This window comes from Dama dama, chromosome 14 (genome assembly GCF_033118175.1).
Source record: "Dama dama isolate Ldn47 chromosome 14, ASM3311817v1, whole genome shotgun sequence".
NCBI classification, from domain to species: domain Eukaryota; kingdom Metazoa; phylum Chordata; class Mammalia; order Artiodactyla; family Cervidae; genus Dama; species Dama dama.
This window is the reverse complement of record NC_083694.1, coordinates 76,103,029-76,128,430: the sequence shown is the minus strand read 5'-3', so window position 1 is coordinate 76,128,430 and position 25,402 is coordinate 76,103,029. Positions and strand designations below refer to the sequence as shown.

Genomic DNA, 25,402 nt, shown 5'->3' with positions numbered 1-25,402 from the left:
TTGAGTTACCATGGCTCAAGAGAGGCTGTAATTTCTCCTGTGTCACAACTGCACAGAGAGGCAGGAAAGAGTCTCCTTTCTTGGGGAAGGTTTGCTGCAGAGCTTATGAGCTCAGACCGACCCCCGGGCTCAGTGCTGCCCGCCCGCTGGGCTCTGACATGGCAACCTCAGCGCAGGGACTGGGGGCCATCCCAGTGGGATGAATTCGGGCCGAGGTGGATCAAACTGTCGCCAGCGGGCCTGTCCAAAGTCCTTCGGTGAGGGTGCAGAGCGGGGAGTGGGGTAGGGTCAGGGGAAGGGCGTGGTCTGCGCGGGGGCGGGGCCTTCCGGAGCTCGGCCGGCGGCGGGGCGTGGCCATGCTCGGTTCCGGGGCGTGGCCTTATCGGGGGCGGGGCCTTCCCAGGCGCGCGGCAAAGGCTCCCGGGGCCAGCCCGGCTGCGGGGCGGAGCCAGGCCTGCAGGGGCGGGGCCCGCGCGGCGGGGCGGGGCCTGCGGCGGGGCGGGGCCTGCGGCGGACCGGCGGCAGCGGCGGCGCGGGGCCATGGCGGGTGGCGAGCCTGGAGCCGGCGGGCGGGCGCTGCGCGCGGCGCAGGCCGAGGACGTGGCGTCGGCCTCCAGCTTCCGCGCCTTCGAGCTTCTGCACCTGCACCTGGACTTGCGGGCCGAGTTCGGGCCGCCGGGGCCGGGCCCGGGCAGCCGCGGGCTGAGCGGCTCGGCGGTGCTGGACTTGCGCTGCCGGGCGCCCGGCGGCGCCGCGGAGCTGCGGCTGGACTCGCACCCGTGCGTGGACGTGACGGCGGCGGCCCTGCGGCGAGGGCTGCCGGAGCCGGGGCGGCCGGAGCCGGAGCCCGAGCCGGCGCCGGTGTGCACGCAGCCCTTCTCGCACTACGGCCAGGCCCTGTGCGTGCGCTTCCCTCAGCCCTGCGCCGCCGGCGAGCGCCTGCAGGTGCGGATCACCTACCGCGTCGGCGAGGGACCCGGGGTGAGTGCCCGCGGCCTCCGCGCCTCCTCGTACAGGCGCGCCTTCAGCGCCTCCCCGCCCCTCGCCCCTCCTCGGCCAGGTGACTCCCCACCCCGCTTCTGGTCCTGCCGGTCTTCATCCAGATGCCCCCGCCCCTGCCCCGCCGTCTGTAGCCCCCTGCGTCCTCCAGGCTGGACAATAGACGGTTCCCGAGCTGAGTTTAGGGCTGGTGGTGCTCTGCTCGGGGGCAGCCCTGAAGGTGCTGGCTCGTTACCCGCTGCTGACTCAGCCCTTTGTTGCCGGTGCCCGTCTAGTGCCCGGGGCTGGAACAGCTCCGAGACTGGGCACTTACTATTTATTGTTTCCTCCTGGATGTGATGAACAAAAGAATTTGAGTAAAAGTGAGAGCCAGAATTAGGGTGGACCAGACTTTGTAATAATTGTCTTTCTCACTGTTGGCTCTTAAATTCTAAACCGGGGTGGGGGAGGTGGGGCAAGTGTAGCAGTTGGAAGGAGGGTCTTGTGGGTACCTCTGTGAGAATCGCAGGCCTTTCTCAGATGGGGTGGGCGGCCTGCCTGCCCAGGAAACCTGCTGTTCTGGTGGCACTTCCCCCTTTGCTCTTGGAACTGGCTCAAAGGGCGTTTCTGTTTCCATCTTTCACCATTAGGGATGTACATGAACCTTAAGATAGAACTTGTTTGAAAAATTAAAGTCCAAAGCAATGTGGACTGACCTCTAAGGCAAAGGAAAAAACTCTGGACCTCTACTGGTAACTTGGCATAGAGGGACACATGGAACACATGGAAATGTGTTTGGTTGCAGTGGCACCCCACTCCAGTACTCTGGCCTGGAAAATCCCATGGATGGAGGAGCCTGGTGGGCTGCAGTCCCTGGGGTTGCTCAGACACGACTCAGCGACTTCACTTTCACTTTTCACTTTCATGCATTGGAGGAGGAAATGGCAACCCACTCCAGTGTTCTTGCCTGGAGAATCCCAGGGACGGGGGAGCCTGGTGGGCTGCCGATCTATGGGGTCGCAGAGTCGGACACCACTGAAGCGACTTGGCGGCAGCAGCAGCTCTGTTATATTCTGGCTCCCAGTTGGGGGCAGAAATTAAGTACAATAATTGGAAAAATTAGGCCTCCTGGGCTTGCCAACCCAAAGTGGCACCTGAAGTTGAATTTCGGAATTAAACAGCTTTCATTTAAGACTTGATGGCAGACACCCACGCTCCACGGAGAGCTGTCTTCTGCCCTGTGGAGGTCCCCAGTGGGCACAGTTCCTGTTCCGCTGTCCCAAGGTGGGTGCTCACCTTGGTCACCGTGGGCCACAGCGTCTCCTGGGTTTGATTGTGCTGTGTGTCCTGCCAGCCCCCTTCATCCTCTTCTCTTCATGTCATTAAAACAAAAACAAGCAAAACTCAAGCAGAGAGGATTGTGGTTGAAGGGATGTGAGTCATTGTTTACAGAGCTGAGCCTGACAACAGCTATATGAATTGTCTTTATATAAGTCCTAATATGGTGTCTAGTACCTCTGACTGCCAACTCATTACACTTGTTTTCAATAATAGGATTAATTTTCTTTAAAAAAAAGCTATTTAGATTACCAGGAAAACTGAGCATATAGGACAGTTTCCATAAACCCCCAACACACACACACACACACACACACACACACACCCCACCACCATCCCCCACCTTATTAGCGGCTTATGAATGGGATACACTTGTTGCAATTAATGAGCCAGTATTGATACCCTATTACAAACTGGAATCTGTAGTTTTTCCAGATTTCCTTAGTTTTTATTTTAAATAATTTGTTTATTGAGCAGCTTTCATGTACAAGGTATTATTAGAGTGTTGGGTCTTTTACATTTTTATATTACAGTTGATTTACGATGTTAATTTCAGGTGTATAGCAGCCTTAGGTTTTAAAGTGTCCTCTGCTCCAGCGTCCTGTCCAGAAACCCAAGTGTGTCCCTCTGCCACGTCTCTGTGGGCTCCTCTTGGCTGTGACGATTCCTTAGATGCTCCTGTTTTGGTGACTTAGATAGTTTTGAACAGTGGTGTGCCCCTCTATTGGAATTTATCTTTTGTTTTTTTCATGATTAGACTGGGGTTATAAAGTTTGCTTGTTTTTCATAGATTATTTTTTAGAGCAGTTTCAGTTTCCCAGCAAAGTTGAGCAGAAGTTCATAGAGATAAGGTGTCACTTCTCTAACATCATATTGAGGGCAGTAGTATTGGCTTGATTTATGGCCTCTGTGCTGGCCTCCGGTCACCAGGCCGAAGCAGAGCTTGTTGGGGTCTGCACGGGACATCTCTCTTTCTTCCCTGCCCCCTCTTCCGTCTTACTGGACTCTGGATGGAGACTTGTTACCGTTTGCGCGCACACACACACACACACGTGCACACACGCAAAGAAAACCCCAGCTTCCCACTCTGTCTCCCTTATGCTTCTTATAAATCGGTCTCAGCGCCTCTGCTTTAAGCCCTTCACCACACACAGCTGCCCAGCTCCACGGAAGCCACATTCCCCGCCCGCCCATGCTGCTCCCGTCTCCTGGACGTCATCTCCCTTCCTTCCAGCTGTTTAAACCCTGCCGGCTGTTGAGGGTGCAGCCTGGGGGTTTTGCTTACACTGTGAGACCCTCCTGGGGCCCCTCAGCCCTTTTCTGACCTTCCCATGGTGTGTGCTGCTGACGCGGGCCCCTCAGCCCCACGCAGCCTCTGTGTTAGACATGAGCTCTGCTGTGGGCAGCATTGGGGTTTGTAGTAATGGCTCAGATGTACCCTCGATTAAGGGCTTACAGAAGACAATTCAGGAATCACAGCCCGGGACGTCCCTGGGGGTCCAGTGGCCAAGACTCCACATCCCCGGTGCAGGGGGCTAGGGTTCCGTTCCTGTTCAGGGAACTAGATCTTGCATGCTGTAAAAAGATCCCACACGCTGCAACTAAAACCAGGTATAGCCAAGTAAATAAATAAATAAAATAAGTATTGGTGGGGGGGAGAATCATAGCCAGTGCCTGTAATATAAAACACGTTTATTCTCCTGCATTGGCAGGTGGATTCTTTATCGGTGGCACCACCTGGAAAGCCCAAAACACATTTATTCTGAAAGGGTAAATTTCAGGAATGGAAGTGAAAGTGAAGTGAAGTGAAGTCGCTCAGTTGTGTCTGACTCTTTGCGACCCCGTGGACTGTAGCCTACCAAGCTCCTCCATCCATGGAATTCTCCAGGCAAGAATACTGGAGTGGGTTCCCATTTCCTTCTCCAGGGAATGGAGAACACCTGTTAATCACACTCCTTGCTGTTAGCTTCTGCTTTTCTGTGTCTTTTACCTCAAGTTGAAGAACAGCTTCTTCAGCATTTGTTTTTTGGTGAGAAATTACTACAGTGAGGAGGACGCAGGAGGGAGTCAGGACGAGGGGGCTGGAGGCCAGCTCAGGAATTCTTGAGACGGCCCGGGGACACACGAGGAGTGACCCCTTGGTGGTGTCTGCCCTGGGAAGTGTACTTCGGGCCGCGGCCTGGGCTCCGGGGGGATTAAACACGCAGCCAGAGAGAGCTTCCTCGTCTGAGCCAGCCTGGCTGGAAGTCATGCAGCCAGCGCAGCGGTGCCTGCCTAGGGCCCCGTGGGCTGTCGGCTCTGAGCGGTGCGCCCCTCCCCGCAGGTGTGCTGGCTGGCTCCCGAGCAAACGGCGGGGAAGAAGAAGCCCTTCGTCTACACCCAGGGCCAGGCCGTCCTGAACCGAGCCTTCTTCCCGTGCTTTGACACCCCCGCCGTGAAGTGCAGATACTCCGCTCTCCTCGAGGTGAGGGGGCCCTGTGTCCCTGCCCTGGGGACTGGAACAGTCCTCTCTATCAGGTCACCTTTCAGGGGATGCTTACAGACCCTCTGAAGAACTCCTCCACCTGCAGAAGTTTTATCTGTGCTAAAGCCCATCGGTTGAGCCCAAGTTTAGTTTCTAGAAGCCTCTGTACTTCCGGTGGCCTGCAGGCCGCCATCATCACCCGGCAGGCTGCTGATGGAAAGTTGGCTCTGTCCAGGTGAAACCTTGTTGGCTTCCTCTGTCCTCAGGTTCCAGATGGCTTCACCGCTGTGATGAGTGCTGACACCTGGGAGGAGCGCGGCCCCAATAAGTTCTTCTTCCGAATGAGTCAGCCCATCCCCTCCTACCTGATAGCCTTGGCCATCGGAGATCTGGTTTCGGCTGAAGTTGGACCCAGGTAGGAGACCAAGACCCCGGAGGCAAGACTGGACCAACCTCCAAGCAAGGAGCCCTCTGACCAGCGAGCAGACCTGTTGGGGGGGTTCTCGGGGCAGTGTCGGCCTGCCCCGAGTCCAAGCCTTTCTGTGGCACAGGGCGCGGCCTGAGGGCGTCAGAGGACTGTCCTTTCCCCGCTCCTCCCTCCCATCCTGCGCTGAGACCCAGTCCTGCCGTGTCCTGGCCCGTACAGAGAGAGCTCTGAGCTCAGGCAGCAGTCTAGATCCCCTTCTAGCTACTATGTGCGCTTTCTTTTCACTGCCAAATCTCCTTGCCTTCTCTGGCGCTTGATTCCTGGAAACACCCGCCTTGCTCTTACTGTCTCTCTCCCAGGAGGCCGGAGCACGCTCTCTCCTGTCTGCTCTGGATGCAGAGGCCCAGGCCTGGGCTGACGCTGTGAAGGGAGGGGGCTTTAGTGGAGGTGAATAAGGATTTTGTCAGGTGTCCCCCAAAGAGAAATTGACGAGGCGCCCGGGATCTCCTGGTCGTCATCCTGTCCGCCAGCGTACCTTGCCCGCGGCGGGAGTGTCGGCTGGACGTGGCTGCCCTGGTGGCGGTGCTGTCCTTCGTTCTGCCGGCCCCGGAGGTGCTGGCCGGGCGCCAGGCCTCGGACAGGGCTCAGCAGCGGCACAGGCACCGCACGCCTCCGCTCCTGCCGTCAGAGGGAGCGCTGGGCGGGCCTGTCGGCGTCCGCTTCCAGCCACGGGCTCCGGGCAGCCCCGGACCTGCGGGACGAGGGGCCCCTTCCTGGTGCAGGGCAGTGGGTGACTGGAGGCATGCCAGCCCACAGCCGCAGGAAAGCAGAGAAGGAGAGGGACATCTTCCAGGGGTTTACTCCTGCCACGTTCTGTTCGGAAGAGGATGAGCTGCTGGCATGGAGCGAGACCAGTCGTTTCTGAAGCCGCCGGGCGGGTGGGGAGCTGGGGCTCCATGTGGGGGCAGGCCTGCTGCCTGCAGGAGCTCCCGGCGCCCGCTCCGCAGGCGGGGCCAGCCCTCCGGCTCTGTGTGGGCCTCACCTCTGTCCTGGGTTGCCTGCCCACGGGCTCGCCAGCTCCCTGGGAGGCGGAGGTCGACTGGTCCAGGCAGACTCTGACCACCGCGCCGCCCTCTCTGCACCCTTGTCCACAGGAGCCGGGTGTGGGCTGAGCCCTGCCTCATCAACGCTGCCAAGGAGGAGTACAACGGGGTCATAGAGGAGTTTTTGGCAACGGGAGAAAAGCTCTTCGGACCCTACGTGTGGGGAAGGTGAGGTGTCACGGGGGCTTCACGTCTGTGGTTCCCGCCCCCCGGGGTGCAGGGGCGGGGAGGAGAGGAGAGCCAGCCTGACCCGCCGTGTCCATGACTGAGGCGGGCCCGAGGTGGGGGTTTCAGGACAGCGGCGTGCAGGTGGGTGCTGGGTTGGAGGTGGGATTCGCTGTGGGGATGCGGCTGACTTGCCTTTCCCGTCGCTGGGGGCAGCCCCACTCTGTTTGCTGTGTTCAGACTTGAGGTCTCCTGAACAAGAGGCCCCGTCAGGTCTGCGGGGAGCTGGGTGTTGGGAAGGGCCGGGAGAGGGGGGCACTGGGGACCACCCGGTAGTGGGATGGAGCCACACCCCGCGTGACCGCCCGCCCCCGGCAGGTACGACGTGCTCTTCATGCCCCCATCCTTCCCGTTCGGGGGGATGGAGAACCCCTGCCTGACCTTCGTCACGCCCTGCCTTCTGGCCGGAGACCGCTCCCTGGCCGACGTCATCATCCACGAGATCGCCCACAGCTGGTTTGGGAACCTGGTGACCAACGCCAACTGGGGGGAGTTCTGGCTGAACGAAGGCTTCACCATGTACGCCCAGAGGAGGATCTCCTCCGTTCTGTTCGGTGAGTCGCCTTGGGGACCTGCCTCTCCGTCCTGGGCCCGCCAGGCTCCTTCTGGGGTGTCCAGGGGCGGCAGTGCAGGGAGCCCCGGACGGCCGTGGCGGCCAGCTCACGACACACTTAAGCTTGTCACGGTTCCCGCCGCGCTGCAGTCACGCGTCAGCCGGCCCGGGGGCTGAGGGGGTCCTGGGCAGTCTAGTTGGCCGGAGGGACCGGGTGGTGGGCGTGCCTCCCCGAGCCTGCGTGCCCCAGGGGCGTGGCCCTGCAGTGACTCAGGTGTCAGTTCACGCGCCAAGTGCGTGGTCAGGTCACTGTCAGCCCCGCGTTGTGTTGAACACCGGGTGCCGGCCTTGACTGGGTGCTGCGTTCACCGCCTTCACCGCCGTGTGCAGTTCACAAAGCAGAGAGGGTGGGAAGTGTGCTCACCGCCACTCAGCAGCTGAAGGCAGACCTTCACATTGCGCCCAGCCACGCTTTTGAAATAACGTTCCCAGCACCATCTCTATTGAAAACCCACAGTGTACAGGTGCTTTTTGGCTTTTTTTAATTCTTTCTCTGATTAAAATCTATTTTGGTGCCTATGGGAAAGTACACAGCATAATATTTACCTGTCATTTCACCATTCAGAGATAATTGGTGGATATCCTTTCCGATGTATTAATAGTTCTCTTTGTGTGTGTGAATCATCAGACCATACATGGCTTTAGAACTGTCATTTTTGTTAGCCTAGTAAAGTTAAACATTTTCCTGAGTCATTAAATTTTCTTGTACTGCTGCAGAAGAATTTAAATAAATTCATAAGTTATTCCATCAGCCCCCAGTTGTAGGTTGGTCTGTAATTTTCTTTTTTTTTTTTAATTTAAACAAACAAAAATCTTAATTTTTTTTTTTGTTGTTGTTTTTGTTGCTCTTTTGGCCACACCTAGGGGCATGTGGGATCTTAGTTCCCGACCAAGAATTGAACCCACGCCCTTTGCAATAGAAGCACAGTCTTAACCACTGAATTGCCAGGGAAGTCCCTCGTTTTTCCAACAAAATAATATTCTGATAAACATCTTTAGGTAGGTTCACATGTATCTCAGATGATTTCAATAAATCCCTTGAAGTGTGCTTGTCAGGACTTGAACATTTTAAAGGCCTTTTTTTTAAAGCATGTATTGTCTCCTGCCTCCCAGAAAGTTTGTAGAGGTTTATTCTTTCATCAGGGCACGGAGCAGGAGGGTCTTGGCCGCTGGGAATCCTGCAGTGGTCTCTGAGACCGTGCACGCTGGACCCTGAGGCGGGCGGGCTATCGCCCCAGGTCAGAGCATCTGGCGGGCGGCAGTGAGGCTGGTGCTAACCGTCCTGCCAGAAGAAGACCGGGGACCCGAGGAAAGGCTCAGGTGACCATTTCTCCTGTGCGATAGGAGCAGTCAGATGGGCAGGTTCCGTTTTGGGGGATGGTCAGACTCCCGTCTCTACAGACACCATCATGCTGCACGGAAGGCCCCTGCCAGAGGGACCGTGTGCAGGAGACAGGCCGAGGGGTCGGCTGTCCACAGCCTCCCTGCCCGCGGTCCTCGGGGAGGCGCGCGTGGGGTGCCAGCCCCTCTTCTGCCCACAGGGCCCGCCTACACCTGCTTGGAAGCCGCCACCGGGCGTGCACTGCTGCGGCAGCACATGGACATCACGGGCGAGGACCACCCTCTGAACAAGCTGCGTGTGCGGATCGAGCCCGGTCAGCACCCTCCTGCCCCGCGTGCCCCGGTCCCTCAGCGGGGAGGAGCCCCCGAGGCCCTCCCCGCTGCTCCGGCCAGTTCTGAGTGACTGCGTTGCCCTGCTTGCCCGGGTCCCTGTCCTTGGTCAGCTCAGCCCTTTGGGATTTGTAGAACAAGGTCACCTGTCCTTACAGAGGGCGTGACCCAGAAAGCCTGTGATTGCTCCGAGGTCATGGATTTTTGTTTCCTAACGTTGTTATTTCCCCATGTGACTAATTGAAACCTTTCTGTGCAGCTGAAGCCTCTGACTCTGATGGAGAGCTCCCTATAGACGGATAGTTCGTTAACTTGGCTCCAGATCATCTGCAGAAACCCCCATTGTTCTGGTGGGCGGCCACATGGTGGGGGGTGACCGTGGGGCTAGGGAGGCCCCACTAGCACAGCAGCCCCGGGCTCCCCCTGTCGTCCCTGTCGTCCCTCTCGACCCTGGAGACAGGCCGGGCTGCCCTGGGGAGAGGGCGTTGGTCTTGCCACAGCCGCTGTGAAGCTCTGAATCCGGAGCTTTCTCTGCAGGGGTCGACCCGGATGACACCTACAACGAGACCCCCTACGAGAAAGGCTTCTGCTTTATCTCCTACCTGGCCCACCTGGTGGGTGACCAGGACCAGTTTGATGACTTCCTCAAGGTAATCAGCTCGAGGTGAGGGGGGCGTGGGGGCGGGGGGCGTGGGGACCCTGCGCAGCTGACTGTGCCGCCCCTTCGTCCTTGCAGGCCTACGTGGACGAGTTCAAGTTCCAAAGCATCTTAGCTGACGACTTCCTGGACTTCTTCCTGGACTATTTCCCTGAGCTGAAGAAAAAGAGGGTGGATTCCATCCCGGGTGAGCAGAGGAGCCGGCCCACGGCTTCCAGGAGGTCGTGGAGGGTGGGGTCTGCTTTCTGCCCTGAGGGACCAGTGTGTTCCCCTGGGGGTGACGCTTTGGGGTGGCCCCAGGGCCCCACAGAAGGACCTCCACCACCCCCAGCTTCCTTTGCCCCACTTGGCCTTTCTGCTCCTGTCTGCCCTCTGGTTTCCCTGTCTCTGAGACACAGTCAGACCCTGAGCCCTGCCCAGGCCACTGCCGCCCCGAGGGGCTCCGCGGGCAGGACCGGGGCGGCTGCCCTGCCTGGAGAGCTGGTGGGAGGCCTGTGACCCCTGAGGTGTGCCCCTGCTCCCTGCTCTGTGCTGGGAGGGTGGACTCCTCCCAGGTGGTGAGGGTAGGACCCCCCCAGCTGCTGAGGGCAGGACACCAGAGCCCAGGAGCATCGGTACAGCTGCTCTGCTCGTGGGGGTGGGCCGTGTCCCCTGTGTCCCCTGACGGCTCATTTCTGCACAGAACAGGCCCAGTTGGGAAGGGGGTCAGCTGGGGCTGTAGGCGTCATGGGGGCTGGGACCCCGCAGAGCAGGTGGCCATGGGGCAGTGGTGTCAGCGTTGGGGGAGGACTTGGGAGCTGCCCGGGCGGGCTGACCGTGGCACTGGCGGGGAGTTCTGACGGGGTCTTCTCTTCTGCCAAGTAGGATTCGAGTTTGATCGCTGGCTGGACACCCCGGGCTGGCCGCCTTACCTCCCGGACCTCTCTCCCGGGGACTCACTCATGAGGCCGGCCGAGGAGCTGGCCCAGCTGTGGGCGGCCCAGGAGCTGGACCCGAGGGCCATCGATGCCGTGCCCACCTCTGCCTGGAAGACCTACCAGCTGGTGTACTTCCTGGATAAGATCCTGCAGAAGTCCCCGCTCCCTCCTGGTGAGAAAGAGTGGGCCGCTCCCTCGGGGCTGGGGCAGATGCCATGTGCGTCCTGGGTGGCGGGGACGGGAGCCTGGGGCGGGGGCAGGTCTGCGTGGGGTGGAGTGTCCACCCGCGTCCCAGGCAGGAAAATCAGAGGCTCGCTGGGTCCTCGGCCCGTACAGGGCAGTCTCCCCTCACCCTCACCGTGACGCCTTCCCATCCTCATCACTGCCCTGTGAGCCCAGGGCTGCGGAGCCTGGGGCACCAACCACTCACTCAGCCCACAGGCGGGGTGGGGGTGTGGCCCGGCCCGGCCCCCGCCCTTCAGCACGAGTGCCCCGTTGCTGCTCAGCCAGAAATAGTACCAAGGGCTGCGCCCCAGAAAAGCAGTTAGAGCAAGATGCTGGCTAGCAGGTGCTGGTGGGAGGGGTGGCAGGCAGGACGTCTGGGGGCGCACACGCTCTGGTCTGGGGAGGAAGGAGCGTAGGAAGTCGAGATGTTTTGTATACACATTTTATCTTATTATTGTAAAAATTTTCGTTGGCGAGTAGTTGCTTTACAATATTGTGTTGGTTTCTGCTGTACATCAGCGTGAATCCTCCGTGAGCATACACGTGATCCATCCATTTTGAACCTTCCTCGCACCCCGCTGATGTACTTTTTTTAATGCTTATTTTATTTACTTATTTGGCTGCGCTGGATCTTAGTTTTGGCGTTTGAACTCTTTAGTTGCGGCGTGTGGGATCTACTTCCCCAGGCAGGGGTCGAAGCTGGGCCCCTGCTTCAGAAGCACAGAGTCTTAGGCAGAGCCCACCAGGGACGTGCCCCTCTGTATGACGTCAAGGGAAGGTGGTTAGAAGAGCTGTGAAGCTGGGGGCAAGTGCACGTCCAGGGCATGACCGCGTTGGGCCCGAAGGTGCAGGATGAGTGGGTGCCTGGAGCCTTCGGAGACGTGACTCCGGAGCCCCCGGAGGGCCTCGGGCAGACACGCGGCCTCCTCAGTGTGGGGCTCTGCTGGCAGCGTCTTTCATGACCCGTTTCTTTTTTCCAGGGAACGTAAAGAAACTTGGAGAGATGTACCCAAAGATTTCAAACGCCCAGAACGCGGAGCTGCGGCTGCGATGGGGCCAGATTGTCCTAAAGAACGACCACCAGGAGGACTTCTGGAAAGTGAAGGAATTCCTGCACAGCCAGGTGGGCGCCCCCGGCTCCCTGACCCCCTCGGGCACACGGCGGGCAGGGCCCTGCAGGCCGACCTCTCTGGGGCAAAGGGCCTGGCAGGTCCCGAGAGCAGGCTGTGGTGCCGCCCTGGGGGGGGAGGCCGCCTGGCCTGGGAGCGTGCGCAGGTCAGCCGGAGAGGCCCGAGGGGAGGGGCTGGTCAGCATTGGCCGGACGCTGGGAGGGAGGCAAGACGGGTCATGCGTCAGCGGGGCTGGTCTGGGGGAGAGGCCAGAGGCTAGGAGAAGTGAGGGAAGGTAAGCAAAGGGTCCTGGCGCCTGGGGAGGCCTGTGCCTGAGGGTTCAGAGGCCAGCCGGCCTGCTGGGGAGGTCGTTCCATGAGAGTTCAGAGGAGGGCCGGAGACGGGCCGCGGGCCAGACTAGGTCAGGCTCCCTCCCGAGCCCCTGAGCCCCCCGCCTCGGGGATCGGCATCCTGTGTGACCGTCTGGTGCAGCTGTCGGGGTGCGGCTTCCTTCTTGGCTACGGATGGTCCACCGGAGCCCCATGTATGGGTTAGGCACTGCGGTCTTGGCCGTGTGCTGCCGCCTCGGAGCTCTGACCTCTTAGAGCTCTAAGCTGTGGAGCCTCCGTGAGGGTCTATGGCCTCTGAGAAGATTCCAGAACACGAGCCCTCGTGTCTGGGAAGCCCCGCCCCTTCCAGCACGGAAATCCACATCCCTTTGGGCCCTGGGGCAGCAGGAGGCTGGGCCGTCAGATGGGCCCCGGGGCAGGGGCAGGGCTGCGACCCTCAAGCTGGCCGACAGGCCCTGAGCACGAGCCACCTCTCACAGGGGAAGCAGAAGTATACGCTCCCGCTGTACCATGCCATGATGGCGGGCAGTGCGGCCGCCCAGACCCTCGCCAAGGAGACCTTTGCGGCCACGGCTCCCCAGCTGCACAGCAACGTGGTCCACTACGTCCAGCAGATCGTGGAGCCTCTGGGCAGGTAGAGGCTCCTGCCCCGGCCTCTGCAAGCTCGGCGCACAGCAGCTGCTCCAGGTCAAGGCCCCACGAGGGCACCTGATCCCCGACCCTGGGCTTCTGCTCTGACGGGCCGGCCCTGGACCCGGCCTGTGACCGAGAACCTCCCTGCTCCCTGGGCTGGGGGTGGCAGGCCTCCCCTCCCCACTGGGGTCTCGGGAGAGCAGGCATGGTTTTCTTTTTTCTTTCTTTTTTTATTCTTTAATTTTTTTTGCTGATTTTTGAAATACTGTGCCAAGGGCTGATTTCTGGAGATTCTTTTTTCAGGTTTAATCATTATTTTAATAAATATTTTAAAATGAAAAGTGTTTTGGTGACTGAAATTCCTTCTCCCAGGCCCCCCTCTGTTCTGAGCAGGTCAGGGCAGGACGCTCTCCCTGTCCTTTAGGGGCACGGGCTGCAGGTGGGGTGCCCCTGAGCTGTGAGGAGCAGGACCGCGCGGGGTTCTGCGGGAAGCATGTCCCCGGCAGCGGTGGCCACTCTCCCGGAGGGGGCAGGCCATCCTCTGCAGGCCTCCCCCACCCCTCTTTAACGCTGCTGCAGGTGGCTGAGCCCTGGAGCGTTTTCTCTGCCCCCCAGCTCCCGGATTTGCAGCTGTGTGTGGTCAGAAGTAGAGTCTGCCCAGAGCTTCACTCCAAGCTCTGATTTCCACGTGGGGATCTGAACAGTCAGCACCTTGGGTGGGGGTGACTGGGGTGGGGAGGGTCAGAGAGAAGCACTTATATCTCCAAGTGGCTCTTCCTAGACCCAGGCTCTAGCTCCTGTGACTCTGTCCTGGCAGCGAGGTCCGCGAAGGACCCCAACCCCACCCAGCAAACCGTCTTCTTGGCTGGGCCAGGGCTGCCCCTGCTGCTGTTACAGGCGAGGGCTGCTGCGGCCCCCGGACCCCTCAATGTCCAGGCGCTCAGCCCCGGTTCTGTGTGAACCGCGGGATGTGTGGACCCCAGGACACTGAGGGCCCTGAGGCCCTTCCTCAGCTGGGGTCGAGTCCAGCTGCGAGGCACCCTGAGCTGTCACACCCCGCCCCCTGCCCGGGGATGCCCGACCCCTCTCGGAGCTCAAGGTGGGCCCGCGTGTCGTCCCTGCCCCATCCTCGTGGTGAGCTGGGCTCGTCCAGGCAGAGAGGGTCCTGGGGGCCCTGCTCCCCCCCCCGCCTGCCTTCCCTCTCACAGGCTGACCCCGGAGGGAAGGCTCGTCTGCCCGCGCAGGCCTGCCCTCTCCAAGGCCCTCTTGGGTCACAGGCCGGCCGCTGCCCTGGAGGACGGCTCAGGAGCACGTGAGCGTGAGCCGTCCTGAGGCTGGAGCCGGTTCGCCCACATTCCAGGGCCGGGGTAGAGGGCGTGCCTCGGGCTGTGGGGGAGGCCACCTGGAGGGCTGGGGCGCTCTCCCTGCAGCCTGGCCTGGCCTCCCCCCTTCCCCGCCCCAGGCCAAGGGAGGGGCTAGGACCTCGGCACCCGGAGCAGAGACTGGATGGGCTGACTCCAGACTCAGACCTCCCTGTCCTACCGAGGTTAAAGCAAGGGGGGTGTCCTCTCACTTGGGAGACAGAGCAGGTGGCCGCCCCGGCCCTGGCGCTGACCAAGGAGGGTGAGGGGTGCTCAGATGTTGCATCTTTGATGCGTAATAAACAAGATCCGGAGGAGACCCAGGGCTATTAGGGCCCACACAGCCTTCTCTTCAAGGGTGGGAAATGGAGGAGACCCCGGGGTCCAACCCCTGGCTGCCCCCAAGCAGGCCTCCGTGCTCTTGGGACAGCTCTTGTGGTTACTGCTGAGTTCATGGAGGGGACGTGGGTGGGAGGGGTCCCCTGCCCACAGGGAGGGCGAGGGCTTCTGCGGGGCGCAGCAGCTGGGGGATTCGTGGCCTGGGCGAGTCTGTGGGCCACGAGCTGCCACCCTGAGGGCTCTGCTGAGGGTCAGATGGGGCCTGCTCCCTGAAGAGCACTGAGCTGAGCCCAGGGAGCCTGGCGTCCGACGCTAGAGGGCAGCAGGCCTGTGCGGTTAGACCAGGTAGACACAGCCGCAGGCGTCTGGCTCCCCTTGCTCGGTGGCCCCAGAGGCAGCTCTGTCGGGGGCAGGGATGTGGGGGTCCTTCTGACAGCGCCAGGGCCCCCAGACACAGCTGCAGCAGCCCCGAGGCTCAGGCGGCGGCTGGCAGGCGGGGGGAGCCGAGACCTTGCCCCGGCCTCCGCCAGCGGTGGGCCCTGCACCGCCCGTCCCGCACCCCCGAGTGTTGCCCCGCGTCCGGAGTCTCCCCAGACGGCCGCCCCCTGCCTGCCTGCCGGCCCCTAGTCCTCAGACCTGCAGGCGGCCCTCCTGACCCAGCCCTGACCCCGTCCCCTCCCCGCCCCTCTACCCAGCCCGGCCTGGCCCCTGAGGAATTTCCTGAGGAGAGAGGGCACATGCCCACCCAGCGGCCGCCCGCCCAGGCCACTGCCCCTGTGCCCAGCCCCAGAGGGTGCGGGTGACGGACCTGACAATCATTAAACCAGCCAGGCCTGACTTCCCAGCACCGCTGGCCTGGATCCCAGCCAAGTGGCACAAAGTATGCAAATCACCTGGGCCAGGAGCCCCGTCTAAAGGCCAGGAAATCCCCTCGGCCAATGAGCCGCCAGCTCAGGTTACCGCGGGCGCCTATAAAGGCCGGGGTGCGGGCGGAGCTCCAACGCCCCTGCTGAGCGCGCTGGGAGCGCGGCCGGAGCCTCGGCTACCTGGCTACCTGGCGGGCCCCCTCCCCTGGATTTCCTCCACTGGCCGCCCCTGGCCTGCCTGCCACACCCTCAGCTGCCACGGTAGGACCCCCGCCTGGCCCGGGGGATTGGGGAGGGGCCGGTGGAGCTCGGTTCTGAACCTGCGCAAGCGGGAGTGGCGGGCCATGTCCTGACGGCAGAGGAAGGACACAGTGGCCCAGATGGCCGGTCCCATCAGCGGACCCAGGTGGGCAGAGCAGGGAGCCTGGCCTGGTGCCCCTCCCCACACGCTCCCACCCCTCTCTGAGACCCTGGAGCCCCTCTGGAGGAGAGCTTGTCCCAAGAGAGGCTGACCTTCCTGCCCTTGGGGCTGTAACTGCCCCAGGCCTGGTGGGAGCAGACTCGCCCGCGGGCGAGGCAGGGTGCCGGCCTCACCAGCCTCCCCCCTCCCCAGGGAGCCCCATGGCTGCGACCTGTGAGATCAGCAACGTTTTCAGCAACTACTTCAGCACCATGTACAGCTCAGACGACCCCACTCTTGTCTCTGTGCCCCCTGCACCTGCCTTTGGGGCTGATGACCTGGTGCTGGCCCTGGGCAGCCCACAGATGGCCCTGGAGGGCACAGGTGGGTCTCAGGAGGGGCTGGGCATCCATCTGAGAGCCTGGGACGGGGAAGGATTGGGCAGGGGCGGGCTGGGGTGTTGGGGCTTGGAGGTACGGGCCTGGGGGGAATGCTGGCCGGGGTGCCGTGAGCACCACCACCTGCCCCCGTCCTGGTCAGTGGGGGGACCCCATGAATCCCCAGCGGGCGCCAGAGGAGGCTGACCCTTGACTGCGCCGGCCCCTTGCAGAGAAGGCCAGCTGGCTGGGGGAGCAGCCCCAGCTGTGGTCCAAGGCGCAGGTCCTGGACTGGGTCAGCTACCAGGCGGAGAAACACAAGTACGACCCCAGCACCATCGACCTCTCGCGCTGCGAGCTGGACGGGGCGGCGCTGTGCCGCTGTGCACCCGAGGAGCTGCGCCTGCTGTTCGGGCCCCTGGGGGACCAGCTCTACTCGCAGCTGTGGGACCTCAGTGAGTGCCCCCTGCCCCCTGCAGCCGGCAGGGAGGCTGGTCTGGGGCCTGCCCCCCCTGCCCCCGCAGGGCGGGTGTGGCCTGGAGAGAGCCCCAGGGAGGGGAGGGGGATGGAGCCGATTCTCTGGGCTCTGACCCCCTTCTCCTCAGCTTCCAGCTTCCCCGACGAGCTCAGCTGGATCATGGAGCTCCTGGAGAAGGACAGCCTGGCTCTCCAGGAGCCCCTCGGGGAGCAAGGCCCCTTCGGTGAGAGCCCCTCCTCCATCCTTCCCCAGCCTGACGGCCCTCAGCTGGGAGAGCCAGGGCCCCCTCTGACCACTCACCTCTGTCCCTCAGACCAGGGAAGCCCCTTCACCCAGGAGATGCTCGAGGACTGCAGGCAGGCCAGCCCCCCCTACACAGGCGGCTTCGGCGTGGGGGCGCCCTCCCCAGGCAGCTCCGACGCCTCCACCGCAGGTGAGCCCTCCCTCGGGCGTCTGCCCGCTGCCACCCTCCTGGATGCCCTGAGCCCTGGTCTCTGCCCGCCACCAACGCCCAGGCTTTCTGAGAGGATGGGCCCTGGCTGGGCAGTGCTCGGGCTGCTAGGGGCTCACTCTGGCCCGCCCCCCAGGGACTGGCGCGTCTCAGAGCCCCCACGCCTCAGACTCCGGTGGAAGTGACGTGGACTTGGATGCCCCAGACAGCAAACTCTTTCCCAGGGGTGAGCAGAGGGAGCCTCCTGGCCCCCGAGGGTGCCCCCCTCCCCTGCTCTCCTCTAGGGTTTCCTGGAGGGAGGCTGCCCCCCAGCCCCCAGCCCTCCCTCTCCTGACCTTCCCCCTCCCCACCAGATGGCTTTCCTGACTACAAGAAGGGGGATCTTAAGCACGGGAAGCGGAAGAGGGGCCGGCCCCGAAAGCTGAGCAAAGAGTCCCGGGAGTGTCTGGAAGGCAAGAAGAGCAAGCACGGTGAGCGGGCGCCCCAGGGTGGGGGGCACATCCTGGGGGGCCCTGGGCTCGGGGGGCCCTGGACTGGGGCCGAGGTGAGGCGGCTGGCCCTCTCTCCTCCTGACTGGGGCGCTCCACGTGCTCCGGCCACGGGCCCAGCGTGCGAGTGGGTCACAGCCTAGTGGCCAAGCCTGGCTAGGGGGTCCTGTGTCGGGGCAGCAGCGGCTATGGGAGGAAGGCCTCAGGCTGGACTCCAGCCTCCCTGCCCGAGGGACACACTGCTGGCGTCCGGGCAGGCTCAGGCATGGACTGAGGCTTGGCCGCTGGAGGCCCCACCCCGAGGGCTCTGCAGGGGTGGCCTTTCCACACCAAGCTCCTACCTGCTGGCCTCAGGCCATCAATGGGCTCCCGCCCCTGGAGCTACCAGGAGGGTCCCACAACTCGTTCCCTTCCACACACAGGGGGCCTGTTTGCTTCTGGGGTTATTCTTTCAAGAAGCTGTCCCTCGTCCCCCAGGCAGGGGCCAGCTCTGCCCCTCCCTGCTGAGCTCCCACCACCCATTGGTGTATTTGCTTTTTTACCATGACTCCTCCAAACTGTAAGCTCCTTAAGGTGGTGCCACTGTGTCTCAACGGCCCTCGTGTCCCAGCTAGACGCTGATCAGTATTTGAGCAGGTCAAACCTCTGTGCCATGTGACATGCGGTCCTCCTGGAGCTCCCCTGGCTGTCCAGTGGGGTAGGCAAGGAGGGAGGCAGCCACCAGTAGATCTTGTGCTGGGCCAGGCGGAGGGGCAGCCATCAGTAGACAGTGTTGGGGCAGCTGGGGAGGCAGCCATCAGTAGACAGTGTTGGAGCAGCTGGGGAGGCAGCCATCAGTAGACAGTGTTGGGCCAGGTTGGGGGTAGCCATCAGTAGACCATGTGCTGGGCCAGGCGGCGGTTGGGGGAGCCACAGGTGCCTGGGCCACTGACTGATGGAGATTGGCCTTGTAGCCCCTAGAGGCACCCACCTGTGGGAATTCATCCGTGACATCCTCATCCACCCGGAGCTCAACGAGGGCCTCATGAAGTGGGAGAACCGGCAAGAGGGCGTATTTAAGTTCCTGCGCTCAGAGGCTGTGGCCCAGCTGTGGGGCCAGAAGAAGAAGAACAGCAGCATGACCTACGAGAAGCTGAGCAGGGCCATGAGGTGGGCAGCCGCAGGTGCCATCAGGGTCCCACCCCTCAGGCTGGTGTGAGTCCACTGTGGCGAGGATCTGCAGGGCCCACCCCTCATGTGGACAAGTGATGGCCTGGGACGTGGCTGACTGGCCTGCAGCACATACTGAACTTGATCTGATGAGCATTTCTTTGTATCATCTGCAAGGCTTGTCCCATGAAAGGCACTTGGTGCTAAAAAGGGCGTTAGCCATGACCCACACCATTGAAGTAATTAAGCTGCTTGGCTCTGGACCTCAGTTTCCTTCCAGACCATCACTAAGGTTTCCTCCAGCCCTGAGACCACACTGCTCCATGCAGAGTCCCCGGGAGGGCCAGATGCCCCTGACAGGGCCGGGTGAGGGAGCGAGGGCTCCCCCCATGCAGGACACGGTTCGGGCCCATTTCCCCTGGGCCAGAGCCCAGCGGGCAGGTCACCTGAGGACACTGGGCAGGTCAGCCCCTGCCCAGCACCTCTGACCACCCGTCCCCCTCAGGTACTACTACAAGCGGGAGATTCTTGAGCGGGTGGACGGCCGGAGGCTTGTCTACAAGTTCGGCAGGAACTCCAGCGGCTGGAAGGAGGAGGAGGTGGTGGGACACAGGAACTGAGGGGCAGACCAACCCTACGACCATGCTCGATGTGAAGTGCAGCCCTTGGGAGGACCACCTGGCCGTCCAGGCGCGCACCCCATGCCGTGGAGAGCAGCTGAGGCCCTGGGTCCCGTCTGCATCGTCCTGGCCTCTGGGGCCAGTGGTCCCTGCAGTCCGCCCTCCTGTGGGAATTACAAGCCTGGAGTCGGAGGTGACTGTACACTGGCCGTCGCTGCGCGTGCAGCTCCTTCTGTCTGATTGGACCTGATTGGACCCCAGCTGGGGATGCCTGCCTCCTGCAGAGGCTGGACGGGCCGAGGAGGCCATGGGCCCCGGGGCTTGAGAAGGGGGCCCCCTCTCTCTGGACTGGCTTCCTCCTCCCCACTCAGTGCTTGGACTCCGCGGGCAGGGGTCAGAGCACGCCATAATTTATGTGCTATAAATACGGACATGTACATAGAGATCTATTTTTTCTAAGACGTTCCCTTCCCACTCCTCCCACACCAGGCACTGGTGCCACACCGGCTATTTGAGGCCCTCAGCTGGGCCGGTGAGGGATGGGGCTCCTGCTCCCTCCCCATGTGAAGGGGAGCACTCCAATAAAGTGCCTTCTGGACTTTTTCTAACCTTTGTCTTAGCGACCTGTGCACTAAACTCTGCAGCTCTGGCCTGGATGCAGGCAGCGGGTTTGGGAAAGGCGACCAGGGCAGGGCTCTGCTGGCTGGAGGTGAAGGCGGGGCAGACCCTAGGGTGGGCTCCACGTCCCAGAGCTGAGGCTCGGGGGCAGAGGCCTGTCAGCTGGGGCTAGGGGTGGGTGAGGCCATCCTGCAGACAAGGCGCCGGCCGGGTGACCTGGGCTGAACCAGGCTTCTGCTGCCCACTTCCCACATCGGGCCAGTGTGCACCGCGTCCGCTGAGGAGTCGGGGGTGTGTGTCCGGCCTCATGGAGTAGATGTTGTGCATTCCAGTCGAGTCGACGGCATGCTGAGTAACCATCTGATAAATGCGAGTTTTCGTTGTCAGACATGGAATCAGTTATGAGATCGTGGAGGGAAAAACAAAGCAAGAAGAGCTTGCTTTGAGACAGACTTGAGACAGACTCGGGGGAGGCACTGCCCATGTGACCCCATCCTCAGGAGGGAGACTGCTCGACGGCCCCGGGGACTTGTGGGCTGAGAGGCTGGCTCCCAGTGGCTTCTCCAGGGTCAGGGCTTGGCGGCGGATTCCAGACCAGCTCTGTGGCACGGGACGATGCATCTGGGTTCTGAGGGGCCGTCCTGGGTCCTCCTGAAGCTTACCCATGGGGCCAGCAATTTCCCGTCAGCACTTTAGAAAGCCACTTTGTGGGTCTGAAATGCTCTTTAGTTGTCTTAGAAATATCAGATTATTCATTAAGTGAATGTGGATAAGGAAGGGATCAGAGGAAAACAGACGTGTGTGCATGCATCTATACGTGTGCTTATACGTACATGTGTGTGCATGTGTGTACATGCGTGTGCACACATGTTGGGGAGGGCTCACTCACCCTGGAGGACAGGACCTGGAGAGGAGGGTGGGGAAGTCGTCGGGAGCAGATGGAAACATGGGAGAAGCTAGAATACTCTGGAGTCCTTTGGGTAGAGGTGTCCCTTCTGAAGGGGGTCCCTGGCAGGGGAGGGTGGGGGTTTAGCCTCCAGGCACCCCAGCTTCTGTGCATCTGCTCTGTCTGCTGGGGTCCCAGCCCAGTAATCACCTCATTTCCTGAAAATGGCTGTGCCAGGCACTGTGCTCGCCTCTCCAGCCAAGTTATCGGGATCCTCACACCCCTGGAGGGGCTCCCTAGCTGTCTGCGTCCTTTCTGAGAGTGGGCCTGAGCACCCAGGACCCCCGCCCCCGGGGAGGCGCAGGTGAGGGTCTGCGGCGCGCGGGAGCTCCAGGCCCGCCCTTCGTCCTGTGCCAAAGGGCTGAGGCAGCTGCGCCCACAGCGCGGCGACCTTTGTCCTGCCGTTTGCAGTTTATGGGGCACTTTCCTCCTCCTTTATCTGCTCCCAGCCGCCCCACAGCCTTCAGAGGGGACTGGGCGGCCCGGCCCTGCGGAGCTGGACGCTGACCCAAGGTCAGAGGCGGAGAAGGAGGGTGACCCCGCAGCAAGCAGGGCTCTTGCGGGTCCTGGGGGGTGACTGGGGCGGGCCTTGCCCCCTCCACAGGGGTGTGTCTGCCTCAGGACACCACCCTCACCCCACCGGACCGGCAGAGCCCATCGCAGCCTCAGGCAGCCTGGCCCCAGGGCGTGACCACTCCTTCCCCGCCCCCGAGGGGTGGGGGGCTGCTGGTGGTGAGGGAGCCCCTGGGGTGTGTCTGCGGGGGAGGGCCAGCCTCACCCCCATCTCCCCTCCCCACCTGGCCTGGGGGCTGCTCATCTGCCTTGATTCCTTTCACTGTTTACACCCTCTTACCCTCAGGAGCTGTGGGGCCTCCAGGCAAGGCCAGGCTTACTCATCTCAGGCCTCCCCAGGCCTGGCAGAGCAGGGCTCAATAAATATTTGTCAGGTTGGCCCGTGCCTCTCCCTGCCCGCCACCATCTCCCCTGTGCGCGCGCGCGCGCACACACACACACACACACACAGACCCCCAGCTGAGAGCCGCACCGCTCACACACAGGTCACAGCCCCAGCCTGCCCCAGCCCCCAGCCCAGCCCCTTACTCACCAGCTCCCATCCTCCCACATTTTCTCCTCCCCTGTGTTTGAAGGCCTCTCTCTCCCTTCCTCCCCCTAGGTGGGCTCAGGTCTCCCTGCACCCAGGTCGGGCCCAGTGCAAAATGAACACCCTAGTTAAGAATAATTCAAAACAAAACAATGATTAGCGACTCCCACATGGCGACAGCAGAGCAGGGCTCTCACCGGCTCGGGGACCCTCCTGCTTGGCCCCCGGGGACCCTGCAGGCGGCCAGGCCCCTCCCCGCCCCCACCCTGTGCCTCCCTATAGCTGCCTCTGCACAGCAGGAGGAACACGTTGCTGAGTCCTTAAAATCAGAGCCATTTCCAGAGTAATGGGGTGGAGGCTTCTCCTGAGAACCAGAAGATCTGGCCATGCTGCGCCAGCTGCCCGTGGGACCACCGTCTGGGGAGGCAGAGCCTGGCCCGCAGCCTCCGTCAGCTCCGCCATGCTGGCACCCGGCCCTGGCGGGACACAGCTGGGCCCACCCCCACCTACTGCTCCCCGACAAGTAGCTCCTCCGGCACCCCTCTACCTGCAAGACGATGGCTCTTCGAGGCTGTCAATCAGTCAAACAGTGACCAGGTTCTTGCCAGGGGTGGGCTACAGACAGCCACCTCCACCATGAGGCCTGGGACCCGTCACCCGGCTCTTAGGAGGAGCACCCGAACTTCTCACCTCAAGATCGTTTCTAGCCCAGTTGGTGCACGACGTACCCAGGGACTCATGCACCCTGGGGTATGGGTGGTCTCTGAGCTGGTGCCCAAGGGCCCCCTGCCCAGCAGCCTTGTCCCGGTCCAGCCCCTCTCCCTCCGATTCATCCATCCAAGCTCTTCACGGACTCCTCCCAAAGTGTTCATCGCTCAGTTGTGTCCAACTCTTTCCAACCTCATGGACTGTAGCCCACTGGGCTCCTCTGTCAATGGGATTCTCCAGGCCAGAGTACTGCAGTGGGTGGCCATTTCCTTCTCCAGGGGATCTTCCCAACCCACTGATCGAACCTGGGTCTCCTGCATTGCAGGTGGATTCTTTACCGTCTGAGGCACCAGAGGAGCGCGACTCTTCCCCAAACTGACGACCCTTCAAGAAGAACAGTGCCCCAGGGGAGTCCTGCCTCATAACCCACCACCCGTGGCTGTGGGACAGGGCCCAGGGTCCAGGTGAACACGCCCCATTTTGTAGATGGGGACACTGAGGCTCAGAGGAGGATGGCGACTTGCTCGCAGACATAGGGCGTGTGGGCGCACTGGCGCAGCTAAGCCCTAAGCACCACCAGCATCTGTCACGTGCTCCTCCTCTCGCCGAACGTCTGCGACGCCCTGGGCTGTGCGCTGGGACCCAGGAGGGGAGGGCCACCCAGCACCGCAGACCCCGGGGATCCCAGAGCACAGACCCCATCCGCTTCCCCGCAGGCCTCCCAGGTGGGGAGCCCACCACCCTGGCTCCCTGCCCCTTTCCCCAGCCCCGCTGCCAGGCAGAGAGCCTGGGGCGGGGCTCCGGCAGGGTGAGTGTCAGTCTTTGAGACCCCTGTGGGAGCCTCCTCATTCCTGTCCTGACGCCCCTCCCCGATCTCCCCCATCTCCCCCTCCCTCCCCTCCCCCTTCTCCTTCCCTCCCCCTCCCCCATCTCCCCATCTCCTCCCCTCTCCCTACCCCTCCCTCCTTTCCCCTCCCTCCTTTCCCCTCCCTCCCCCTTTTCCTCCTCCCTTCTCTCTCCTCCCCTTCTCTCCTCTCCCTTCCCCCTCCCTCCTCTCCCCTCCCCATCCCCGTCCTCCTCCGTCCTCTCCCCCCCTGCTCATCCCTCCTCTCCCCCTCCCCCTCCTCTCCCCCTCCCCCTCCTCCCCCCTCCCCTCCCCCTCCCCCCCTCCCCTCCCCCTGCTCCTGCTACGTGCAGGGTAGGGCTGGGGCAGCACCAGCAGCAATTAGCCCAGCTCAGCCACCCGTTACTGGAACCTTCGTGTCAACTCTGGAGCTGATCCAGGAAACCACACCCAGAGTCCCGGATGACTCAGCCTCACCTGCCCACTCCACACCTGCCAGCCCCAGTGACCTGCGCCCGGCCGGAGCGAGAGCCCCAGCATCCCCTGACCTATCCTCCTCGGCCCGACCAGAGGAGGGTTTGCCTGGCATGCTGGGTTTGAGAGTCCTTGCATGGCAGGCTTGGCGCCCTGGCTGACTTCTAGCCAAGAAGGGAGGTCCATGCAAATGCTGAGGTTTGGGGGCTGCAGACAGAACAGGTACTGTCCTCCGCCTCACTGTCTGACAGGCAAGCAGCTTAAGGCTAGGAGATCACTGCCTCTCACTATCAGAGAGGGGAGAGAACACCCTGAGGTCTGGTCTGGTGAGGATGTGAAGGAACTCAAACCTGCCAGAAACCGTGGGTCTAGGTGTGAGTTAGGAGACACTTTCTGAAGAAAGATTTGACAAGCTGTCTAAAGGCCTGGAAAAGCAGTCTCACATCTGAGAACTTCTCTAAAGAAAACAATTGGGTAGATGCACAAAGGCACGCGCACTAGGACTCTCACTGCTGCTGCCGTGTGACCGCACTCAGCTGGCAGCAAGCTGGCTGCCACCCAAGGGGTCTGAGGGTGAAGCTCTCTGCAGCAGCGACACTGGTCCACACCACAGGCAACCCATAGAGCAGCGCCGTGCGGCTCCGTTGACTGACACGTGCAGCCGCCCACGAAGTACTATTAGTGAGAAGAAAGTGGGTTTGCATCCTCTGTGTGTAGAATGATACACTTCTATAAAATGCTAGTGGTTATCTCTGGGCGGCATCATGGAAAATAACTTTCTTTTCTGAAAGAAAATTAAATTGTGTATATGACTCAGCACAACCAAAAATATACAAATATATAAAAATTATTTAAAGAAAGAACTGAACTATTTCCCATTTTGAAAAAAAAAAAACTTTAGGTGTCAACAGGAGAGATGTTTCCAAAGGCTGTTATTTACACCTGCTGCCTACACAGTCTTTCTTTTTTTAAAATTTTTTTGACTGCATGGCACGTGGGGTCTTAATTCCCCAGCCAGGGATGGAACCTTTGTCCCTTCCATTGGAAGTGTGGGTCTTGACCACTGGACCACCAGGGAAGTCCCCACAGCCTTTCTTTATGTCAATCACCCAGAGGCAAGAATCAGTCCTTTTAAATTAGCGAGGAGTCTTTGGCTCTGAGAGGCTGGGACTTTGCCTAGAGATTCACAGAAAGCGCTGGAGTTCTTTCATCTCTTCTTCCTTCCTCTCAGGTACTAAGTCTTCTCAGGATCCCGTGTAGCCACTCGCCTCTCCAGCATCCCTCTGAGGCGTCCACAGCGTTCATCGTGTCTGCTCACATTCTTCATCTCCTCCTGCGTGTCCACTTTTCCACTAGAACCTTTAACATCTGACAATCTTTGTATCCAAGAACGGATATCCAACCAGTATCCAAGAACCTGGTTCTATTGGTAACTTTGCTTTTTGACAGTGAGATGTTTGTCCTTTTTTG

General features: G+C 61.3%; 2 protein-coding genes across 3 annotated transcripts; both read left to right on the top strand.

Moving 5' to 3' along the window:
* The first annotated feature begins 540 nt into the window (after window positions 1-540).
* Window positions 541-13,052, top strand: RNPEP (arginyl aminopeptidase). The gene is made up of 11 exons (XM_061161142.1): window positions 541-981; window positions 4,640-4,780; window positions 5,047-5,195; window positions 6,362-6,478; window positions 6,854-7,089; window positions 8,690-8,803; window positions 9,357-9,469; window positions 9,556-9,664; window positions 10,342-10,566; window positions 11,600-11,742; window positions 12,558-13,052. Exons 1-11 carry the CDS (start codon window positions 541-543, stop codon window positions 12,714-12,716), a joined length of 1,947 nt encoding a protein of 648 aa, XP_061017125.1. The 3' UTR covers window positions 12,717-13,052.
* Window positions 13,053-15,380: 2,328 nt separating this feature from the next.
* On the top strand, window positions 15,381-19,848 carry ELF3 (E74 like ETS transcription factor 3). Of its 2 annotated transcripts, XM_061161139.1 has the most exons (9): window positions 15,381-15,538; window positions 15,891-16,061; window positions 16,288-16,509; window positions 16,660-16,755; window positions 16,846-16,965; window positions 17,120-17,209; window positions 17,337-17,453; window positions 18,425-18,620; window positions 19,126-19,848. In XM_061161139.1, exons 2-9 carry the CDS (start codon window positions 15,899-15,901, stop codon window positions 19,238-19,240), a joined length of 1,119 nt encoding a protein of 372 aa, XP_061017122.1. In that variant the 5' UTR covers window positions 15,381-15,538; window positions 15,891-15,898; the 3' UTR covers window positions 19,241-19,848. The 2 variants fall into 2 exon arrangements, with proteins under 2 accessions (XP_061017122.1, XP_061017123.1); XM_061161140.1 differs by lacking the exons at window positions 16,846-16,965; window positions 17,120-17,209.
* Window positions 19,849-25,402: the final 5,554 nt, after the last annotated feature.